Genomic DNA, 19,059 nt, shown 5'->3' on the forward strand with positions numbered 1-19,059 from the left:
GTGCTGCTTGTGGAGTAGGCTGAAGTAATTCCTAAGCCTCTCTCTGGGAAATAATAAAAAATGAAACAGTAAAAGCTTATAACAGCCAAGATTAGTATGTGGGTCTGTGGGGCTTCTTGTGGCAAAACCAGTTCTGTTTCCTCAGAAGGGCTTAAAGAGACAAGAGGCTTCCTTCGGTTCAGCCTCCAAGCAGTTGTAGGCCCTTTCTCCAACAGATTATAAAACTAACCAGATTTCCCCTCAGCAGAAAGGAAGCTTTGCAGGTAGCTTTTTCTCTCAATAAAACTATTCTGTGCAAGGCTATCAACGAGGTCAGACAAGTGGATGTTCCACATATGACAGAAACAGTGAAGCTTTTCTCCATTTTAGAATGATTATGTTTAACAGACCTGTCCCAGATGCATGCAAACGTTGCTAGGAAAATAGTCAATGAAACACGCACTGTGGAGCACCTGCAAACGCAAAGCAAGCATTGCCCCTCACCAAAGAGACTGTGACATTCTGAGTCACTTTGAGGTAGGAGGGAAGCTCATCTACCCAAACACTAATGTGTGTACACATTCAATAGCTGGGTGGAAGATATACCCCCTTGCCATTTGCTTCAGCAGGTAACAGCTCTTATGGCAACTGGCTCTGCTCATGTGGGTATGATTTTGGCAGGATGAAGCTAAACAGTTGCATTAGTACAAGGATGAGCACTAGCACAACAGGGTGTCGCCCTTCTTCTCCCCGCACCATGTGTACCCAGTGCCATCTCTAGATCTGCTCCAGAAGGTTGGGGAAATGGCCACAGGTTTAGGGGGGCACAGAAGGGGGGGGAGCGGAGAATGTTTGGTCATACAAGGAGAAATCCTTGCACTGATAGAACGTCCTCTTTAGTGCTATTGTGGATACAGCTCAATATCTCTCTGGCTGCTCCTACACCATACATTTAGAGCACCTTTCCCTTCCTCAACAAGTATGCAGTATGTTGTATGCAGGGCATCTGGTATTCAAACAAGGTGGGACTGGAATTAGTATGTATTTTTTTAATACTTGCAGGGTAATCTTACTCAGAGCAAGTGCCACTGTGCTCAGTAAGGTCTGACTCCCTAGAAAGTATGTCTAGAACTGCAGCCTTAATGTGTCAGGTTCTTCTCGAGAGCCAGTGTGGTGTAGTGGTTAAGAGTGGTAGTCACGTAATCTGGGGAACCGGGTTCGTGTCTCCGCTCCTCCACATGCAGCTGCTGGGTGACCTTGGGCCAGTCACACTTCTGTGAAGTCTCTCAGCCCCACTAACCTCACAGAGTGTTTGTTGTGGGGGAGGAAGGGAAAGGAGAATGTTAGCCGCTTTGAGACTCCTGAAGGGGAGTGAAAGGCGGGATATCAAATCCAAACTCTTCTTCTTCTTCTTCTTCTTCTTCTTCTTCTTCTTCTTTACAAATCTCATCTCACTGATAAAACTGGTTGGACAGAATTTTCTTTTTAAAATTAATCAGTGTTCTTCTTATTTAAAAATTTAAAAAACAAACAAAATTATTGCTTTCTTTAGTCTAACATGAGCACACTACTGCCCTCTGGTGGTTAGATTCAGCCCAATTCAAATGTTTGCAGTTCATTTTTCTGCAACTAGAGCACATCTCATATGATCTTGTCAACCATCTTTCCCCATATCTAGTGCTTTCCAGAAGTTTTTGACTACAATTCCCATCAGCCCCAACTACCATGGCCATGCTGGCTATGACTGATGGGAGCTATAGTACAAAACATTACCATGTTGGGGAAGGTCTGTTTAGAATTAACTGTAGTACAAAAATCTCAAAAGGACTATATGTAAAACCCTGGTTAACTTGGTATCTATCAAAATAAGATAAAAATAGACCTGGAAGTCTGCAGAATTTAGTTTTCTGAGACATTATTGAGACAAAACTCAAAATGACATAGGTTAGGTAATTTTCACGCTAATATCAATATTTCTATTTGTTAAAGCTGTATTCTATTCTCCTGCCAAGGAACTCACAGCCAGCATACAAGAGGTTGCCAGGCAAGGCATTCTGAATCAATGCATCATTAATGTTGCAAGGAGCGGTTCTAATCCTGACTGTGTCTCTCAATTGTGAGCCGTATCCTCAGGGTATATGTTCTAGCAAGTTTCTAGCAATAGCCTATCCGTATTCCTTACACCAGTGTTTCCCAAACGTTTTTGGGCAACGGCACACCTGTTTACCGGAAAAAAATCTCGCGGCACACCACCATTAAAGCCCCGCCCCGTGACGTCAGCGCGCAGCGCCACGCCGGGAGGGACGCACAAAAGTGAACGTTTTTTCCCTTCCCCTTGCCGGGGTGGGAGGAGGCAGCAGAGCGAGGGACTGAGGGACGGCGGCAGCTGAGGCGGCGGCGGCTGTTGTGGTGGTGGCGGCGATAGCGGGCGGAGGAGGAGCCGTCGCCGGGAGTTGCTGCTGCTGCTGTTGCTGCTGCTGCCCGGACATGCCGGCCTCCTCCTCCTCCGCTGTCTCGCGCTCCTCCCTTTTGCGCGCGCTGCCCCGCCGCTCGGCACCACCACCGCGGAGCCGCCCCCGGCTCGACGCGGATCCTCGCCGCCGCCGCCTCTCGCCGCCCGACTCGCCCGCCTCCCTCCCACGGCACACCAGCCGGTGTCTCACGGCACACTAGTGTGCCGCGGAACACCGGTTGGGAAACACTGCCTTACACCACAGGTGAATACCAATGAGCCCTTCCTGCTAGGAGAAATGCTTTGTGACTGAAATTAGCCATGGGCCTGCCCTTGATGTTGAAACCTTTTGAACTCTCAGCAAGAAGCCACTGATGGATAAGGTCGCAGGCTGGGTCCTTTGCACTGACACCTTGTCTTTGACCTCTGCTCCTCCTGAGCTTTTGGTGCCCCTGATTTCAGTGGCCTGCTGGCAGAAGAAATACTGTACAGAGGCCTAGATAGAAGGTGTCTTTGACATTATATCAAGGCAGAAGTAGGTCCAGCTTAAAAGCATGTCGTTCGATAAGCAGAAATGTTAAGAGAAGCAGAAATGGTTCTTTTGTTGAAGGCCCTGTCATTTTTGAGCAGTGTGCAGAAATAAACCCTCCAGGGGACAAAGTAGCCCCATTTTTGGATGCAAAAGTTTCTATTGATTTTTATTTCAGAGACACTCTGTACATTAGATGACTTTAGAAATGCTCTGGAGTGGAAGGAGCACAATCGTAGGTTCCCACACACGGCTACCTCCAAGCAAAATAAGCTTTATGAACTCCTACGTCGGCTTTCAGCAGACACTGCTTGGATGCCATTTGTACCATTAACAGACTAATCCAATTGTGTCACGGAAGTCCTTATTGCCCCTGTTGTTCCAGTGGAAAGTGGGCTACAATGCTGCCATGGAGCAAATTAACAGAGAGAGAGAAAACCGTGCTGGAACCACTCATGCCTTCCCTTTAACCCACATACCAAGCTTACAGCTGCAGGTTATATCAGTTAATAAAAATAACTGACTTCTTGCCCTTGCTCACTGGATGTGTGGGCTGTAGGACCATCAACTGTTTATGCTGGTTGCTGCAAGGGTGACTCTTAGAGCTATGAAGAAGGCCAACTGGAGCAAATGTTTGAAAGCAACAGCAGCTCTCTCCAGTCCACCTCATAGTCTGCGGTGGGGACAGGGACTTGAGCCATTGGCCTATGGAGCGCATTTCATTATGGACCACACAGGCAAAGAACAAAGTGTGAAGCCTGAGTGAATTGTCTGGCACTTCCCAGAGGCCAGAGAAGTTCCAGGAATCAAACTATCTGTGGGTCCCTTCTCTTTTCCTGCCTTATAGTATGCCTGTGAAACCCATTTGCTATTGGCACAAGAGAAAAGATCTAAAGTGTCTTTCTTTAGGACAATAGGGTGGGGGTGAGGAAGTAGTGCCATCATGGATTCAGCACTGGTGTAACTCGGTATTCTGTTTCCATGAAACAAAGCAGAGGGAAGGTAGCCTTGGTGCAAAGAAGACCACCAAGTGTGTGTGTGTGTGTGTGTGTGTGTGTGTGTGTGTGTGTGTGTGTTTAACAGGATAAGCTGCTATTGTCTTTTAAAAATGGAAATGCATTGCAGGGATGTGGTTCTGCTGATGTTTGCTTGGGTTTCTCTTCTGACTGGGAATCCTTGTGAGAATAAATACACACACACACCATCAAAGTTGTGGTGGTGTGCGTGTGACTCATCAGGTCTGCAAATAGGTGCCCATAGTATTTGCATAATCACTGTACAGATGTCACATGCTTATGAGCTAGCTGAACCCATAAGGTATGGAAATACTAGCTGGAGACAGAGGCGAGAGACAGAGGGGAGAGAAAGAGCCTTGCACTGCTCCAAAGACAATATACTGCAGCATCCACATAACAGATGGACAAGCTGAGAAGGAAGCAGGGGGGACTTTGGATCGCTGGCAACAAATGAGTAACAACTGTGTATTTATCACTCAATATCTGGAAAGTCAAGGCCAGAATGGACAAGCTCTACAAGAGAAGGCTGAGCTGGGCCAAGCAAACCTGTTAATGCCAACCTGATGTCCTCCAAATGGTTGGGACTATGGCTTCACCAGTCCAGCCAGCAGTGTTGTGCTAGGTAAGACTGCTGGGAATTGTAGTTCAAAACCTCTGGAGGGCGCCAGGTCAGGGAAGGCTGCACTATGTTCCAAGGCAGAAAACCTCAGCATTCAAGAGCAAAAGGCAGCTGCTCCCCTTGCCTTTGCCCCTCCCTCTTAAACAAACAAAACCGGATTCCCACAAAACCTGAGAATTTACTTGGATCAGAGTAGCCTAGCTCTGAATAGCTTCCTCTATATATTCGGGAAGTGGGGAAAGTTCACTCTGCTTCAAGAAGCAAACCTTGAAATTTATTCCATGGGTCCAAAACAAATACAACGTCAAAGAGAGAGAGAGATGGAAACTTTTACCCTACCATTACAAAATTCGGTGAAGCATTACTTTGCAGGGGCCTTTGTGAGAAACAAATTTATAATAGATGTGGCACGGAGACAGTGCCTGGACTGGCCATAGCTCCTTCAATAGAGTGCTCTCTTTCTCCCACCCCAACCCCCAAATTTCTCTTGGCAGCTGTAAGAGAAGAACCTTTTGGTCTTTTCTGCTGAATAACACAGAGGCCCTTTAATCTGCCACCGCTTCAGGCACACTAAGGAAAAAAGGGGGGGGAGTGTGTGTGTGTGAGAAAAGTCAATTTATTCAGCTTCTTCTATCAAATCTGTGCTATCTTCCACATTTTGAGACCCAGCTGCAAACTGCGCACCAATTAGATTGTGAGAAATAGGGTTTTTGAACTGCTAGCCTGAGGTTGCTGCGTCTGGTCCCTTGGTGGGGGGTCAGGATTGGCCCTGTGGGATTGGTACCACAGAAAGCTATGCATGTGTGCAGCCATCTCCCCCTTCCCCCCAATGCTAGTGGGAGGAGCTGTTAAAATATGCCGTGTCTGGAAGAGGGAAACAAGACACCCCTCCTTTCAAGAAGCACAAATGCGGCTCCCAGTGGCAAGTCCACCCTCCTCCCCACATCTTCAAACTCAGCAGCTTCTTGAGACAAACTTCGTACACAGTTAACAGCTAAGATGCCAAAGCAGCGGAAGAAATTCTTCCTTTTTAAAACAATCACAGCGCTATTATGTTGTCTCCCTAATAATGCCTTCAGAGGGCATTGTGTTCCTTTCCTCTGGGGCTTTAATTAGCTCACTTCGACAAAGTTGGCTAATTATTTCTTTAACACTGTGCATCCTAATGGGCTCCCTTTTGTTTACAGCATTTGTTATCAGCCACTGCCTTGGTTCTCCCCAGCCTCATTTCTCCATGTGGCTGCCTTGGAACAGCTTTTCTTACTCTCGTTGGGATTCAGATATATTCATTACCTCAAACTTCTGAACAAAAAACTAGCCCTCTGTAGCCAGGCATCAGGGCTGTGCAAATGACTGCGTCCAGTTCACTCTACCTGCGGGTGAAAGATAGGCACAGTAATTTCGGAGCAATCCCTCACCTACAGTACGAGTGCAGCTATATAAGTGGTGGTATAAATAGTTTCTGCAATGGAGTGAAATACTGAGATCTGTATAGCAGACCAGTGCTATCTAACCTACATGATCTGGAGTCAGCAATAAAGCAGCTAAGTCTGTGAACATCACCAAAGTATTTGGAGTGGCAAAAACCCAAGCAGGCAGCGAAGGGTTTCACAAGGGCCTCTCCAAATTTGGTGAATTGGAAACAAAATTGTGAATGAGGCTTGGTGAGATGCACACTGGGGCAAGAAAATCCTAACTGATGGGGCCTGAAGTAGCCTGAAATAGCAGTGACCAACCACCAGAGAAGGGAGAGAGGGTTGTCTTTGTTGAACTCCCTTCATAGACAGACCCATCTGGCCCCCTCTTTAATGGCCTTCCACTACAATACAAATGCTTTTCTTTTCCTGGTAAGCATTCGATCTGTTGATTTGTCCTGACTTTTTAATCTGGATTAGGTTTATCAGCTGTTTTGTCTTTGTTATTTTGTGTGTGGTTATTTTGCCAGTTGTTCTAACTGTATTATGTTAAAAGCCAGGGCTAGCCTCAACACTCAGCACCCTCAGTCAGGTAGGGGTGCCATCTTGAATAAAATATTGGGGGTGCCCAGGTAAGCCCTGCTCTGCATAACTGATCATAAGACACAGCGCGCGCACACCATTTGAATGCCAATGTCCATCAACATTAGGGGCCCCCCTCAAATATTTTACTGGGGGTGCAAAGGGACCTCAGCCCCTAGGAGTTGACTCCTATGCCCTCAGGCAAGTGCCAAGACTAAGCTCCCCAGAGGGCCCACTGTGACTGACGCCTGCACCTGTTTATTTTGATGTATTTGAAAAATAATAATAATACATTTTTATTTATATCCCGTCCTCCCTGGCCAGGGATGGGCTCAGGGCTGTTAACACTGAATATAAATTACAATAAAACATAATAGAAAATAGAAAAAAGTCAATTAAAATACGGCTTAAAATACAGCTTAAAATGCAGCCTCATTTTAGTAGTAGCCCAAAAATCAAGACCATAAAGGGAGGAAACACCAGATATTCACCCGAGCCAGCTGTCCATGCTGTTCCTACGTGGGCCAGCAAAAAAGCCAAGGGAAAATTTATATACCAAATCCCATATAAGGGGTCAGAGTGAGTCCAAGCCAAAGGCCAGGTGGAACAGCTCCATCTTGCAGGCCTTGTGGAGAGATGTCAAATCCTGCAGGGCCCTGGTCTCTTGTGACAGAGCGTTCCACCAAGTCAGGGCCAGTGCTGAAAGGCCCTGGCCCTAGTTGAAACCAATCTAACCTCCATGGGCTGGATTGAAAAGGCGATTGGGCCGCATCCAGCCCACAGGCCTTAGGTTGCCTACCCCTGGGCTACAACAACCGTAGCCAACACCAAAAGGTGGGATCCAGAAAACCAAAACACTACTAGTATCTCCAGATCAGCATTTAGCAACCTTATTTCTCATTTGCTTTGTACGCTACAAAAGCACTGGTGCCAGTAAAAAAAATTTTTTTTTTAATGTGATAGTAGTTTTGAAAATGTTCCAGTTCACAGTGCTGGATAAGAGACTCTTAACTCCTGAGCACAGAGGAATGTGAGAGACTGAAAGCATAAAGAATTGTTACTAAACACTGAAAAGAACAATTCGTGGATTATTTCTCTTCCACTTATTTGCTACTTGCTATACTTTCAACAGGCCAGTTCCTAACCTTTTAGCAGAAAAACAAACGTCTGTCCTTCATTTTGCTTTTTGACATTTGGGTGAAGCAGCCATGCTTAGGGAACTGGAATCCAGCAAGCTTCCCCTTGGCTTGCAGGTCTAGATCAATCTTTGGCCAAGGAAATGTCATGGACTAGCTGGATGTAGAGGAGTGGTGGGAGGCACCAGCTAGCGAACCCCAAGGTAAGAAGGCTCAGAGCCAGGAAATTGGTGGTGGGACGATGATGAGTGGTCAGACGGAGAAGATGGAGCAGACTAGGAGAAGGAGGTGTCGGAAGCTGAAGAGGCAACAGGGTTTAGTGAGCAGGAAGATCTATGGCAGAGAGCAGTCCAGAAACAGACACAGAAGCAGAGGCTGGAGAGGAGGGAGGGCGAGATGAGACATGCTGCTGAAGAAGCCAAGGAGTCTCCCCCTCCTGCTGTGACCAACTCCCCTCCCCACTGTTCTCCCAGAACCCGCAGAGGTATGAAGAGGGTGGAGCAAAGACAGACAACATGGAGCCTCAGATTGCTTGTGAATGACCATGCGGGGAGGAGACAGAGAGCTGTGGGAAGGCAGGGACCTTCATTCCTTGCAACTGCCTCATGGGGGCAAGATCTACTGGGAAGAGTTGCTGTGCTCACTGTTTTGTTTCTTTGAGTAAAGAGTTCACTGATGCCTTGTGAGTTATTGCTGACCAGCGCCCATCACCTGCCCTGACAGGAAATGAGGAAAATACTACTGGACCCTTGCTGGTGGTTTTCGACAACACAAGTTCTTTCAACTTTCGCCTTGGGTGATTGGCCCTTTAGCTGCTGCTCATCTGTCAGGGAAAAGTTGGCAAAGCCCTTGCTCTCAAGAAAAGGGGCCAATTCTCAAATTTAGGCAGGGCAGGAAAGGGTGGGTATTGGCACCAGGAGCACAAACATTACAAAGCTTGTGTTTTGTAATGAACAAGGGCTGTAAGGAAGGGCAGACAAGCCAAATTACAACAGAAGGATGTCCTGTCGCACAATGTGTTACTTACACCCAGGAAGAAGGGACGAAAACAAATTAACTTTGAATTATCTCCTTGAATTTTGTTCAGCACAATGGCTTTAAAATAGGCCTCAAACGATCCATATGGCTGCTATTCTCTCTAACAATTACTCTCCCTTGTGTAGCAAAATGCAATCTAATTGGAAAATAAAAATGGTTTTTGTATACATCTAAACAAGCGTGAAGTATTAAGAGAACCACTCTCAGCCAACATGTTCAGAAACATCCTGAAATATGACTTCCTTAAATTTCCACAAATTCAGAATGCAGGGAGGGAGGGTGCTACATGTTGGAATGCTATCCACATAAAAGCTCTCTCTGGCACATAGAAAACGAGCATTTGATGAAGAAGTGAGGCTATGCCAAACCATCCTTCTCCAACATACAGGTTTTCTTCATGGAAGAAGTGTTTTGTTTATTTCATTTTGGTTGTCTGTTTGTTCTTGTTGCTGTTTTTACATGGAAAGCACTTGAACATGCAATCATTCCATCTGCAACCTGAATTAGTCCAAAGAGGGCTGTGCAGTGTGAAATTTCTGGATGTGTAGTTCAGTTCTCATGCTTTGCATGACTGCCTTTGGTCTACAAGCATGATATGGGAAGCCACCACTGTAAAAAGGTGAAACAAGAATAAGGAGTTTTTGTTCCATCAGGCTTTTAATGAGATGAATGGCAGGGTTTTATGGGGGGGGGTAGTTAAAGGGTTGGGACTACTGTTAGAGAGGAAAATTTGTATAAGTAAATGAATTTACCCTTTATGGTTATGAATTCTGGAAACACACTTACTGTGCTCTCTTCCTATCATCGATCCCCTCATTTATTTATTTATTTATTATTTATTTTTATTAACATGAACACATAGAAAAGACAGTAAAAGGGATAAGTGTAGCAAAGAAAAATGCATATAGAAATAGAAAAAATAAAACAGAGGAACAATGGGGAGGAAAACCCGGAAGGCATTTATTTCACCACTATTCCAGTTCTTTTTTTAAAAAACAACAACACCCAGAATGAAAATAAAATTCCAGGTGTTATGAAAAGCCAATATATAAGGTATACATACGTTGGAATACCTAAGCAGATTCATATTTTAAAGCCTTGTTCTTCAAGACTTCTATCAAAGTGTGGGGGCCACAAATGGGGTCAACAAAAATGGTTGTGCTTCTAGCACGAGAGAGAAGATTCTGCCTTTGCCTGAAGTGCAGGCTGCAACAATAAAAATGTGTTTGCTTCTGCATGAACAGGTATATTCTCTTTAAGTCTTGCTCTTCCCCAGACTCTAAGGACATATAGAATCATAGAGTTGGAAGAGACCACAAGGGCCATCGAGTCCAACCCCCTGCCAAGCAGGAAACACCATCAGAGCACTCCTGACATATGGTTGTCAAGCCTCTGCTTAAAGACCTCCAAAGTAGAAGACTCCACCACACTCCTTGGCAGCAAATTCCACTGTCGAACAGCTCTTACTGTCAGGAAGTTCTTCCTAATGTTTAGGTGGAATCTTCTTTCTTGTAGCTTGGATCCATTGCTCCGTGTCCGCTTCTCTGGAGCAGCAGAAAACAACCTTTCTCCCTCCTCTATGTGACATCTTTTTATATATTTGAACATGGCTATCATATCACCCCTTAACCTCCTCTTCTCCAGGCTAAACATGCCCAGCTCCCTTAGCCGTTCTCATAAGGCATCGTTTCCAGGCCTTTGACCATTTTGGTTGCCCTCCTCTGGACACTTTCCAGTTTGTCAGTGTCCTTCTTGAACTGTGGTGCCCAGAACTGGACACAGTACTCCAGGTGAGGTCTGACCAGAGCAGAATACAGTGGCACTATTACTTCCCTTGATCTAGATGCTATACTCCTATTGATGCAGCCCAGAATTGCATTGGCAATCAACATATTGTTAAATGTTATGATTTATTGCCTCTGCACAGGTCTCAGTTGTGTCATGTACGTGGGTGTGTGACATTCCACACTCTCCTCAGCTTACACTAATTGTTCTGCATTATTTTGAGTCCAGTGTTGTCGATATTTCCTTCTCTGTTCTGAAGGTGCAAATGCCTCCCATATTCACTGCTACCATAATGAGGGACGCGCCAAGGGCAGGTGGTGACACAGTCCGTTTCCCTTCCACATACACAAACCTCTTGTCATACACAACCTGCCTGGGGAAACTGGCCCAATGCTGGGAACAGCCAATGTCTGAATCATAAAGCAATATATTGCCCTAAAGGGACAATGAATGCATACTAACCAGCATTATAGGGGAGCTAACAGAGAAGCTGTGCACCTTCAGCAGGCAGAAGCACTGCCAATACCCCCCTTTTATCCTACGAAGAAATGCCAACTCCAATGAATCACTGCTCAAAGGGCAATCACGCTCAAGCAAAAAGAGACTCATAACAATGCTCTATGTGCGGCAATCTAGGCCCTTTACATTCACAGTGATATTTACCAAAGGACACATTCTGTGGCCACAATGCTGAGCATCACCGTGTCCCTACGCAGCAGGGACTGCTTTCTTTTTTAGCTACTGTCACTATTTATCTTGTCCCTACCTTATGTTAACTGTTAGTGACAGCAGACCCCTGCCCCATTGATCCGTCTTCAATAGGTGTTTGTTCCTGCCCCTTTCCAAGATCCCCATGCCTGGAGAAAATATGGGTTGCAGCAATGGAGGAAATTCCATGGGAGAAAGGCAAGGGAACAATATGGGAAACGGTGAAACTGGGAAATGATATAGCACGCTGGAAATAATGATTAACGTAAATGTGGTTTTCTGGAGAGATTTTTTTATTTTGTCTGTATTGAATTATAAGTAACAGACTGAAAAATATACCTAAGCCACCTCCTGCCTTTGGATTAGAACAACAGTCTAAATCAGGCTTCCTCAAACTCGGCCCTCCAGATGTTTTGAGACTACAATTCCCACCATCCCTGACCACTGGTCCTGCTAGCTAGGGATCATGGGAGTTGTAGGCCAAAAACATGCGGAGGGCCAAGTTTGAGGAAGCCTGGTCTAAATAATAGAGCGAACAGCCTGTCACAGGCCTTCAAAGAACGGATCAGTACCTCACATCCAAAGGTATATTTGCATCTAGTCTATAATGCCCAGGTAAGAAATTGACAAGGGCCTGCAAATGTGTGTGGCAGCTCACCAATGGTAAGTGCATGTTTTAACCTCGTACCAACCTATGCCCTTTTCCAGAGCCTAGAGGTGTGGCAGGGTAGACAGGCTGTTCCTGCCTGTTGCATGGGCTTTGGAGAGGCTTAGGAAGTAGATCAGGAGTGCTCTGGTGGTGTTTCCTGCTTGGCAGGGGGTTGGACTCGATGGCCCTTGTGGTCTCTTCCAACTCTATGATTCTATGATTCTATGATTCTAAATACCTCAAAGACTTCCTACCATCTTCAAGGACAATATGAGGTCAGGGAGAGCCCCTTCAGGCTCCTGAGAAAAACAAGGAGTCTCTCAATTGGCCTTGCCCTGGGTATGCCTGTGAGGTCCTTACAACTTAAAGCTTGGGGGGAAAGTGAGAACTCATCCATGAAGTTGCTCCCAACACCATGAAAGAGAAGCCCCCACCACCGCCAAGCTCAGAAGAGGAGAGGAGAGGACAGGTGGGGTCTCATCCACACAGTGACACAGAACTTCAGAGAAACTCAGCATGACATCAGATACAACACCTTGCCCCTTCCTCTACTGCAGTGGTGGTGGACCTCCAGCTCAAAGGCCTAATTAGGTCCACTAGGCTTCTGTGCAAACCACCCTCACCTGTTGGATGTGTGACATCATATGGTCTAAGTACTTGGGATTAGGAACCACTGCCTTTCCTCCACCGCCCTTCTCCTAGTATGCAGAGTAAATCACAGTGATGCGGCAGAGATATCTCCATATCCCAAACAAAAACTGTTAGGGAACTTATTTTCTAATTAGCACACAAAACACAGAAAGCAAGAAGCCAGGCGCAAGTGAGATTACCATCTGCTCGTCCTCCCGGCTCTCGCTGGAGTCCTCAGCCTTCCTCTGAGGAGAGGATGCATGGGCCCCCGCCGCATGCCTGCCAGGGTCTGTCACCTCGCCCAGTCGCTCACCATCTGCAAAAGAAAAAGCAGATGCACCGTAGGGCATGAGAGGACAGCAGAGAAGCCATGGCCCCTACCAACCCATATCCCACAGCCATCACAAGGCAGCAGCTCTATGCTTCAGGTTCAGAAGTTAGAAGAGCTCGTGTGCCTCATGTCTCAAGAGAGGATTCTGAAAGTCACCAGGTCATGATCTAGCAGCCCACATTTATGCCCTGTTTCTGAAATGGCAGCCTAAACTGATGAAGTACTAAACAGGTTTTGGAGTTGTTGGTGTTCTTTTGTTTTAAACCTGACAATTCTTGAAAATGCCTCCAGTACTTGGGTCACTAATCACCTTTGGCTATCTCAAAACCTTTCCGGGTGGTTAATTTATATTGCAGTAAAGTACCACCACCTCTCATTTGGTATTCTGAATTTTGATATCTCCTTCCTCAAAGCAGAACCTTTGTTATGGGGATTTCACATTTTCTTCAGTACTCCAACTATACCAGTTTCTCACTGGGAAACTGTTTTTATTAATTATTATTTCTCCTCAGGTACAGAAGGCTATTCCGAGGTCTACGTACAATGCTCTTGAACAAATGTCATGGCTCCTTATTTTGCCTACTGCCTGTAAATTTCATTAGTGACATGTGGCAACCCTCACCCTCAAAGCTTATGCAATATTGTGACCTTTAACACATGCACTCTCTCTCATATGGTTGCTTGTTTCTCCCCAAATCAATGTTCCCCACAATATACTGTTTTTTAGAAAGCAGGTTATAAACATGCTTATTTTTCTTACTCAACAATGCACTACTGCTGCATTAATCTGCTTAAATTTTATTTTGAGGGGTTTAAAAAAAAATTATCTGAAGGTTATGCATTTCCAGCTCAGGTAGGCACATCTCTCCTGATTACAAATGTGATAGGGAAAGATTGAGAGAGATGCATGGTGAGCCCAGATTCCCTGCAGCAAAGCTTCCCAGTACCCAACTGGGCGGCAGCTGGAATATTGTGTAAGTACAGTACTAAGACTGGGAAAGCCCCAATTACAGCTTTGGAAGGCCACTAGCAGCAGAAAATAGGGATAAAGTTTTCCTATCATAAGAAATAAAGTACTATTCACTCAGATAGCCAGCATCACACCCTTGTTGAAACATTTCCATTAGTATATCGGCCCAATTAACATTCCTGGCTTCATTCTCTCATAAGCGTCCTTGCATTCCTAGGTACAGGGATATGAAGCCCTGAATCCTAGCAGCTAAACGAGCCCATCTGGAGGGATTACAGACACTGCAATTATTAATGAGAAATCATGATACCATCATCAACTTCATGTAAACATCTGCTGCTTAGTGCACTGAGTAGTGGTATCCCAATCTTCCATACCAGACTATGCCGGTGCAACAACATATGTGCCTAAGCTCCTATGTGCTACACAAGCAGCCCCTTCCGGGCGGAAGCCAACTCCCAGTTCCCTGCTCCCCACGGGTATTTGTGAAATGCCAGAACAGATCAGTAAAAACACCTGTACAAATTAGGAGATCTCAGTCATCGTGCCAGGCTTTCTTTACAAAAAGACTGGCGCCAGAGTAATGGGGCATGAAAGAGGAACAGCGCTTATAGGGGTTTACTGGCCAATTAAAACTACCCAAACACTTGCTAGCTGATATCATTTGTTTGCCCAATCATAATGCGGACAGTGGATAATCACTCCTATCTTTCACTACAATTCTAGCAAAACAAGAGGCTGAAGAGCACAAAGGAACAAAAGCTTCATTCTGCAGCGACCCCCACCACCCCACTGAGTCCCTCGTGCACTATCTGTATTACCCCTCTGGTGTAGTACTCCTCACTCCCACCCTCATCCTGGCAAGTTTAGTCAGGATTCCCTGGTGCCCATTTGAATAAAAGATGTTGCTGCCCACCTCTGTGCCCCTCTTTGGAAGGAGCCATTTTGAATCGGAGACCCAGCACTACAAGGTGTCTGGGATTCAAGATGCATGGAGAAGAGGGGAATGTCTTGTTCGGAGGTTGGGTGCAAGTCTGCAGGAAGGGGTTGCCCTTGCACCAGATCTCAGAAACAGATAGCCTGCAGTTAGGCGAACTTGCCCTGGCTCTGGGGGAAAGGCACTGTTTTTGCAAAAGGCTCCTTCATTACATTATGCTAAGCAGCTTGCTTGGCTCATCAGTGTCATGTTTAATTATATCTAAAGCAACTGTTACATAAGAGCAAGGATAAACTCCAGCCAGAGCACAGACTGTTACAACCTCCTTTCCAACACATGGCCATGTGCTCAGTGACAGAGACAGCGAACACCGTGCAACACTGGCAGAGCCTCACATCCTCTAGCAGCCCTTTACCTTTCCACTGGCTGATGCTCCACAATATCGTCTCTTGTACATGACCTGTTTCTTAGGGGTAAGGTGTCTTTCTTAGGCCTTCATGGCATAGCTTGAGACGCAATTAAAAAAGGGCTGTTAATATTAGGTGGAGTCGTGAGATCAAAACTTCAGAAGAGTGAGGGAACGTTTAGAGTTTTGTTGTCTTTGTTTACACAATGATAAACTGATGTCAATTATACTAGACAATTGTATTCCGGGGGGAGGGCATTGCACTCAAATAAAGCTTGATGTGGGATGCATATGTCACCTACTCACCCCAGGGAGGTTGAGTACTTCTTTAATACAGTATCTTACAGTTTCTCTGAAAGTGGGGTGTGTGGGTTTTTTTGTGTTTTTGGCAAGGGCTTATGCACAGGCATAGACATATATATCACAGGAACACCAAACATATATTTCTTCTACCAAGATACAGATCTTTTTCATAGGGACAGTTCAAGACTGGGTGCAGATACCCCCTACAATGTCTATGTGTGGTCTTTTCTTCTTCAAATCAATATCGACTCTTCTTCAGTTGCACCAGACTATAGAACATTTGACCAAATAGTAAGTAAAAGAGGGAGTGAGTGAGAAAGGCAGCAAATGGTCAATTCAGAAAATAGATCAAAACAATGTCAACTTCTGTACTAGAGCTCAGCATTTAAGACTTAAATGCTAGGATAAAAGGCAGCATAATATCACCTCATTATCAAATTGATGGGCAGCCTTTTTCTGGATGGGTGATTTGAGATAAACACAAAAAAGCCTGTATATCTCAAAATGACACTTTGGTGGGTGATTTTTTTTCTTTGGGCATCTCAGCTAATCAAGCATGGGACTCAAAGCTTAATGACACTTGTTAATTTGGGCCCAGCAAAATGGGAATTTAGTTTTGAAAGAGGCTGGTTCCAAGTCTGAATTATTCTTACCAAAGGCAGCTGAGGCAGGAAGGGGCATTACCACCTATTAGGAGAGGGTGTTTCTTAATTGTTTACACTACTGAAGCACTGGAGCAATGTGCTTTTCTGGAATGGGATTCAGTCACAATGTTCTCAGGGCACATCCTCATAAAGAGTTTCTTAAATGCAAAACTCCCAATTACTTCAGGATGCTATTGCGATGCCTATCGCTCCCACATTTTTATAGATGAAGGAAAATTATTTGCATTGAGTTATGATGCAACGGATTACTACTGGGAGTGTCATTAGCCTGGAATCCCATTTGGGGATGTTTATCCTGAAGAAGACAAGATTTCAGGGAGATGTGACAGCTGCCTACAAGTATCTGAAGAGCTGTCATGTAGAAGATGGGCTTTTTCTATAGCTCCACAGGGCAGTACAACTAGTGGGTGGAAACCACAACGAAGTTCATTTCAGAGGAAGATTTGGAGAAACGTAAGAGCTGTGGTCTAAACCACAGAGCCTAGGGCTTACCGATCAGAAGGTCGGCGGTTCGAATCCCTGCAACGGGGTGAGCTCCCGTTGCTCAGTCCCAGCTCCTGCCAACCTAGAAGTTCGAAAGCACGTCAAAGTGCAAGCAGATAAATAGGTACCACTCCGGTGGGAAGGTAAACAGTGTTTCCGTGCGCTGCTCTGGTTCGCCAGAAACGGCTTAGTCATGCTGGCCACATGACCCGGAAGCTGTATGCCAGCTCCCTCAGCCAGTAAAGTGAGATGAGCACCACAACCCCAGAGTCGGTCACGACTGGACCTAATGGTCAGGGGTCCCTTTACCTTTACCTTAAGAGCTGTTCATAGACATGGTGGCCTCAACTTCACAGGAGATATTTCAGTGGAGACTGGGGTGTTGTATTTGCAATATTGAAACACTGAGCAGGGTATATGTGTGTAGATGACCACTAAAGGTATTTTCCAATGCATATGATTTGAAGTTTTAAACGAATACAAGAGCACAGATATTGTATCCATGGGCCCTGAAACATAACAGGCAGCGTACTTGGCAACTTGGTTAGGTTATTATTTTTCTCCACAGACACCAGCACTGTCCTCAATCCCATAAAAAGCTTCAGGTTTCAAGAAGAGCCACAGAAGGGAATTTCCAAGCATGCAAAGTGAACGTCATTAAATTATAGGAACTGAGGAAAGACAGGGGAAACAACTACCGTCCAAACGAACATCATCCCATGGCTCATTCCAAAACAGTTCAAGCTTGAACTTCAGAAACCAGGTTTGCTCCTATAAACTGAGGAGACAAAGAGGGATGTAGAAGATGATCTGACCTCCAAGGCTGCAATTATCAGCACTGTATTAGGAAATACCATTGAGCTCAGTGGGAATTGCTTCTGAGTAAACGTGCTTAGGATCATACTGCAAAGATGCTTTCCCCAAAAGTTTTCCTGAAGTCTGTGTGTTCAATTCAGAGTGCGTATGCAGTAACTGCAGGCTGCATGATATCAGATCCTCAGCAGAATCTCCCATCGGTCCAAAGAACCCAGACATGGACCAGCATGGCACTCTCTGCCCAAATGAGCAGCTCTGTGGAGAGTGACTGCTATGCCAAACAGCTTGCAGCTTTACACCTTTTCCCTGTGTTCTATTTTTGTCTTACTGCTGATTCACACAGTGTGGAAAAGTGTGTGAAACGGCTGCCTGGACACAGACTCCAGCTCCAGATATGGAAGAACCCAGCAGATTGTCCTGCAAAGGTCAAACCCATATTTTCCCTATGATGGATTTTTCCTAGGTGAATATTGGAGGTAGAATTCAGAATCTATTTCAGTGTGCTCTGTAGAATGCCCTTGACACATCCACTGCACATCTGAGCAGGAGGCAATTTGGATGATGGATATAAGTGCATGACCCTTGCTCACCCCCTAACCTTTGCTGAAGGCAAGGTCAACTCTGTGTCCATGTAGCCATGAAACTTTTTTTAGAAATTGCTTTTTTTTTAAAGAAATTGCACTGTGACCACACTCATGCTAGCTGTTATGGAGTTTCCCGAAAGGGTAGAATGAAACACACCAGCAGATTAGACTCAGATGGACGCAGCCAGAAGGCTTCTTAGGACACCTGGACTTGGCTGGGCTGCAGGCATCACAGACAGATCCTAATTGTATATTGGCAGGAGACTGCTCTCCTGTGTAATACAAATCTCTTCACCAGAGAGCTCCCATCGCTCAAACTCACATTTACCACACTTGAAGGGCGGGAAGGACTCAATAAATTGCTTCTGGGAGGAAGACACTGAAAACAGAGCCCTCACTCACACTAAGTGGATTGAAAAGGCCTATCCACTCCATGTATTGATCTCTGCCTACGATTTGGCACAGACAAGACACTTCTGGCCTTGAAGGGACTGAACACAGCTGGGGGCCTACAGCCTGGTACTGCTGATCCAGGAAAGTCTTGGGTGGCAGGTACACCCCAGGTACACACCCAAGCATCCAGGGAACTCTCTTTCAGTCACAAAAGAGATAAAACTGGTTCTGAAATCCGTACCAGGTTTTAACAAGGATGTACACAAGGCTTTCATATTTTTCAGACCTGAGAAAGAGGGTCCAAGTTCTACTGGACTGCAGCTCCATTATGGATTCTTAATTGTGTGATTTCACATCAGTTACCCACAGAACATGGCTACTGAAAACCCTCAGAGCAACAATGTATCAAAAAAGAGATTAAACCTAACCAATAAACATATAGATTACACATATAAATGTAAAAACAATACACAAGCTGAAAGAATCGAGACAAACAGCAATGATAGCCCATACAACCAACTGGGCTTCACACAAAGAGAGCTGCCAGGAAGGGAAACAGTTCATACAAACCTTTAAGAGTGAAAATAGAGCTAGCTTAGTGTGCTTCTTTACGGAAGAGGTTTTGCAATGCCA

General features: G+C 45.3%; 1 protein-coding gene across 5 annotated transcripts in view; it reads right to left on the reverse strand.

The window, feature by feature from the left end:
* B4GALNT4 (beta-1,4-N-acetyl-galactosaminyltransferase 4) overlaps positions 1-19,059 on the reverse strand; it is a 177,173-nt gene that overhangs the window by 68,874 nt on the left and 89,240 nt on the right. For all 5 annotated transcript variants that reach the window (XM_082242317.1, XM_082242319.1, XM_082242321.1 and 2 more), the window contains exon 2: positions 12,739-12,854. In XM_082242317.1, coding sequence (XP_082098443.1) covers positions 12,739-12,854 — 116 coding nt within the window. The remainder of the gene's footprint in view (positions 1-12,738; positions 12,855-19,059) is intronic.

The sequence above is a fragment of the Podarcis vaucheri genome, assembly GCF_965113315.1.
Source record: "Podarcis vaucheri genome assembly, chromosome: 1".
Taxonomy (NCBI): Eukaryota; Metazoa; Chordata; class Lepidosauria; order Squamata; family Lacertidae; genus Podarcis; species Podarcis vaucheri.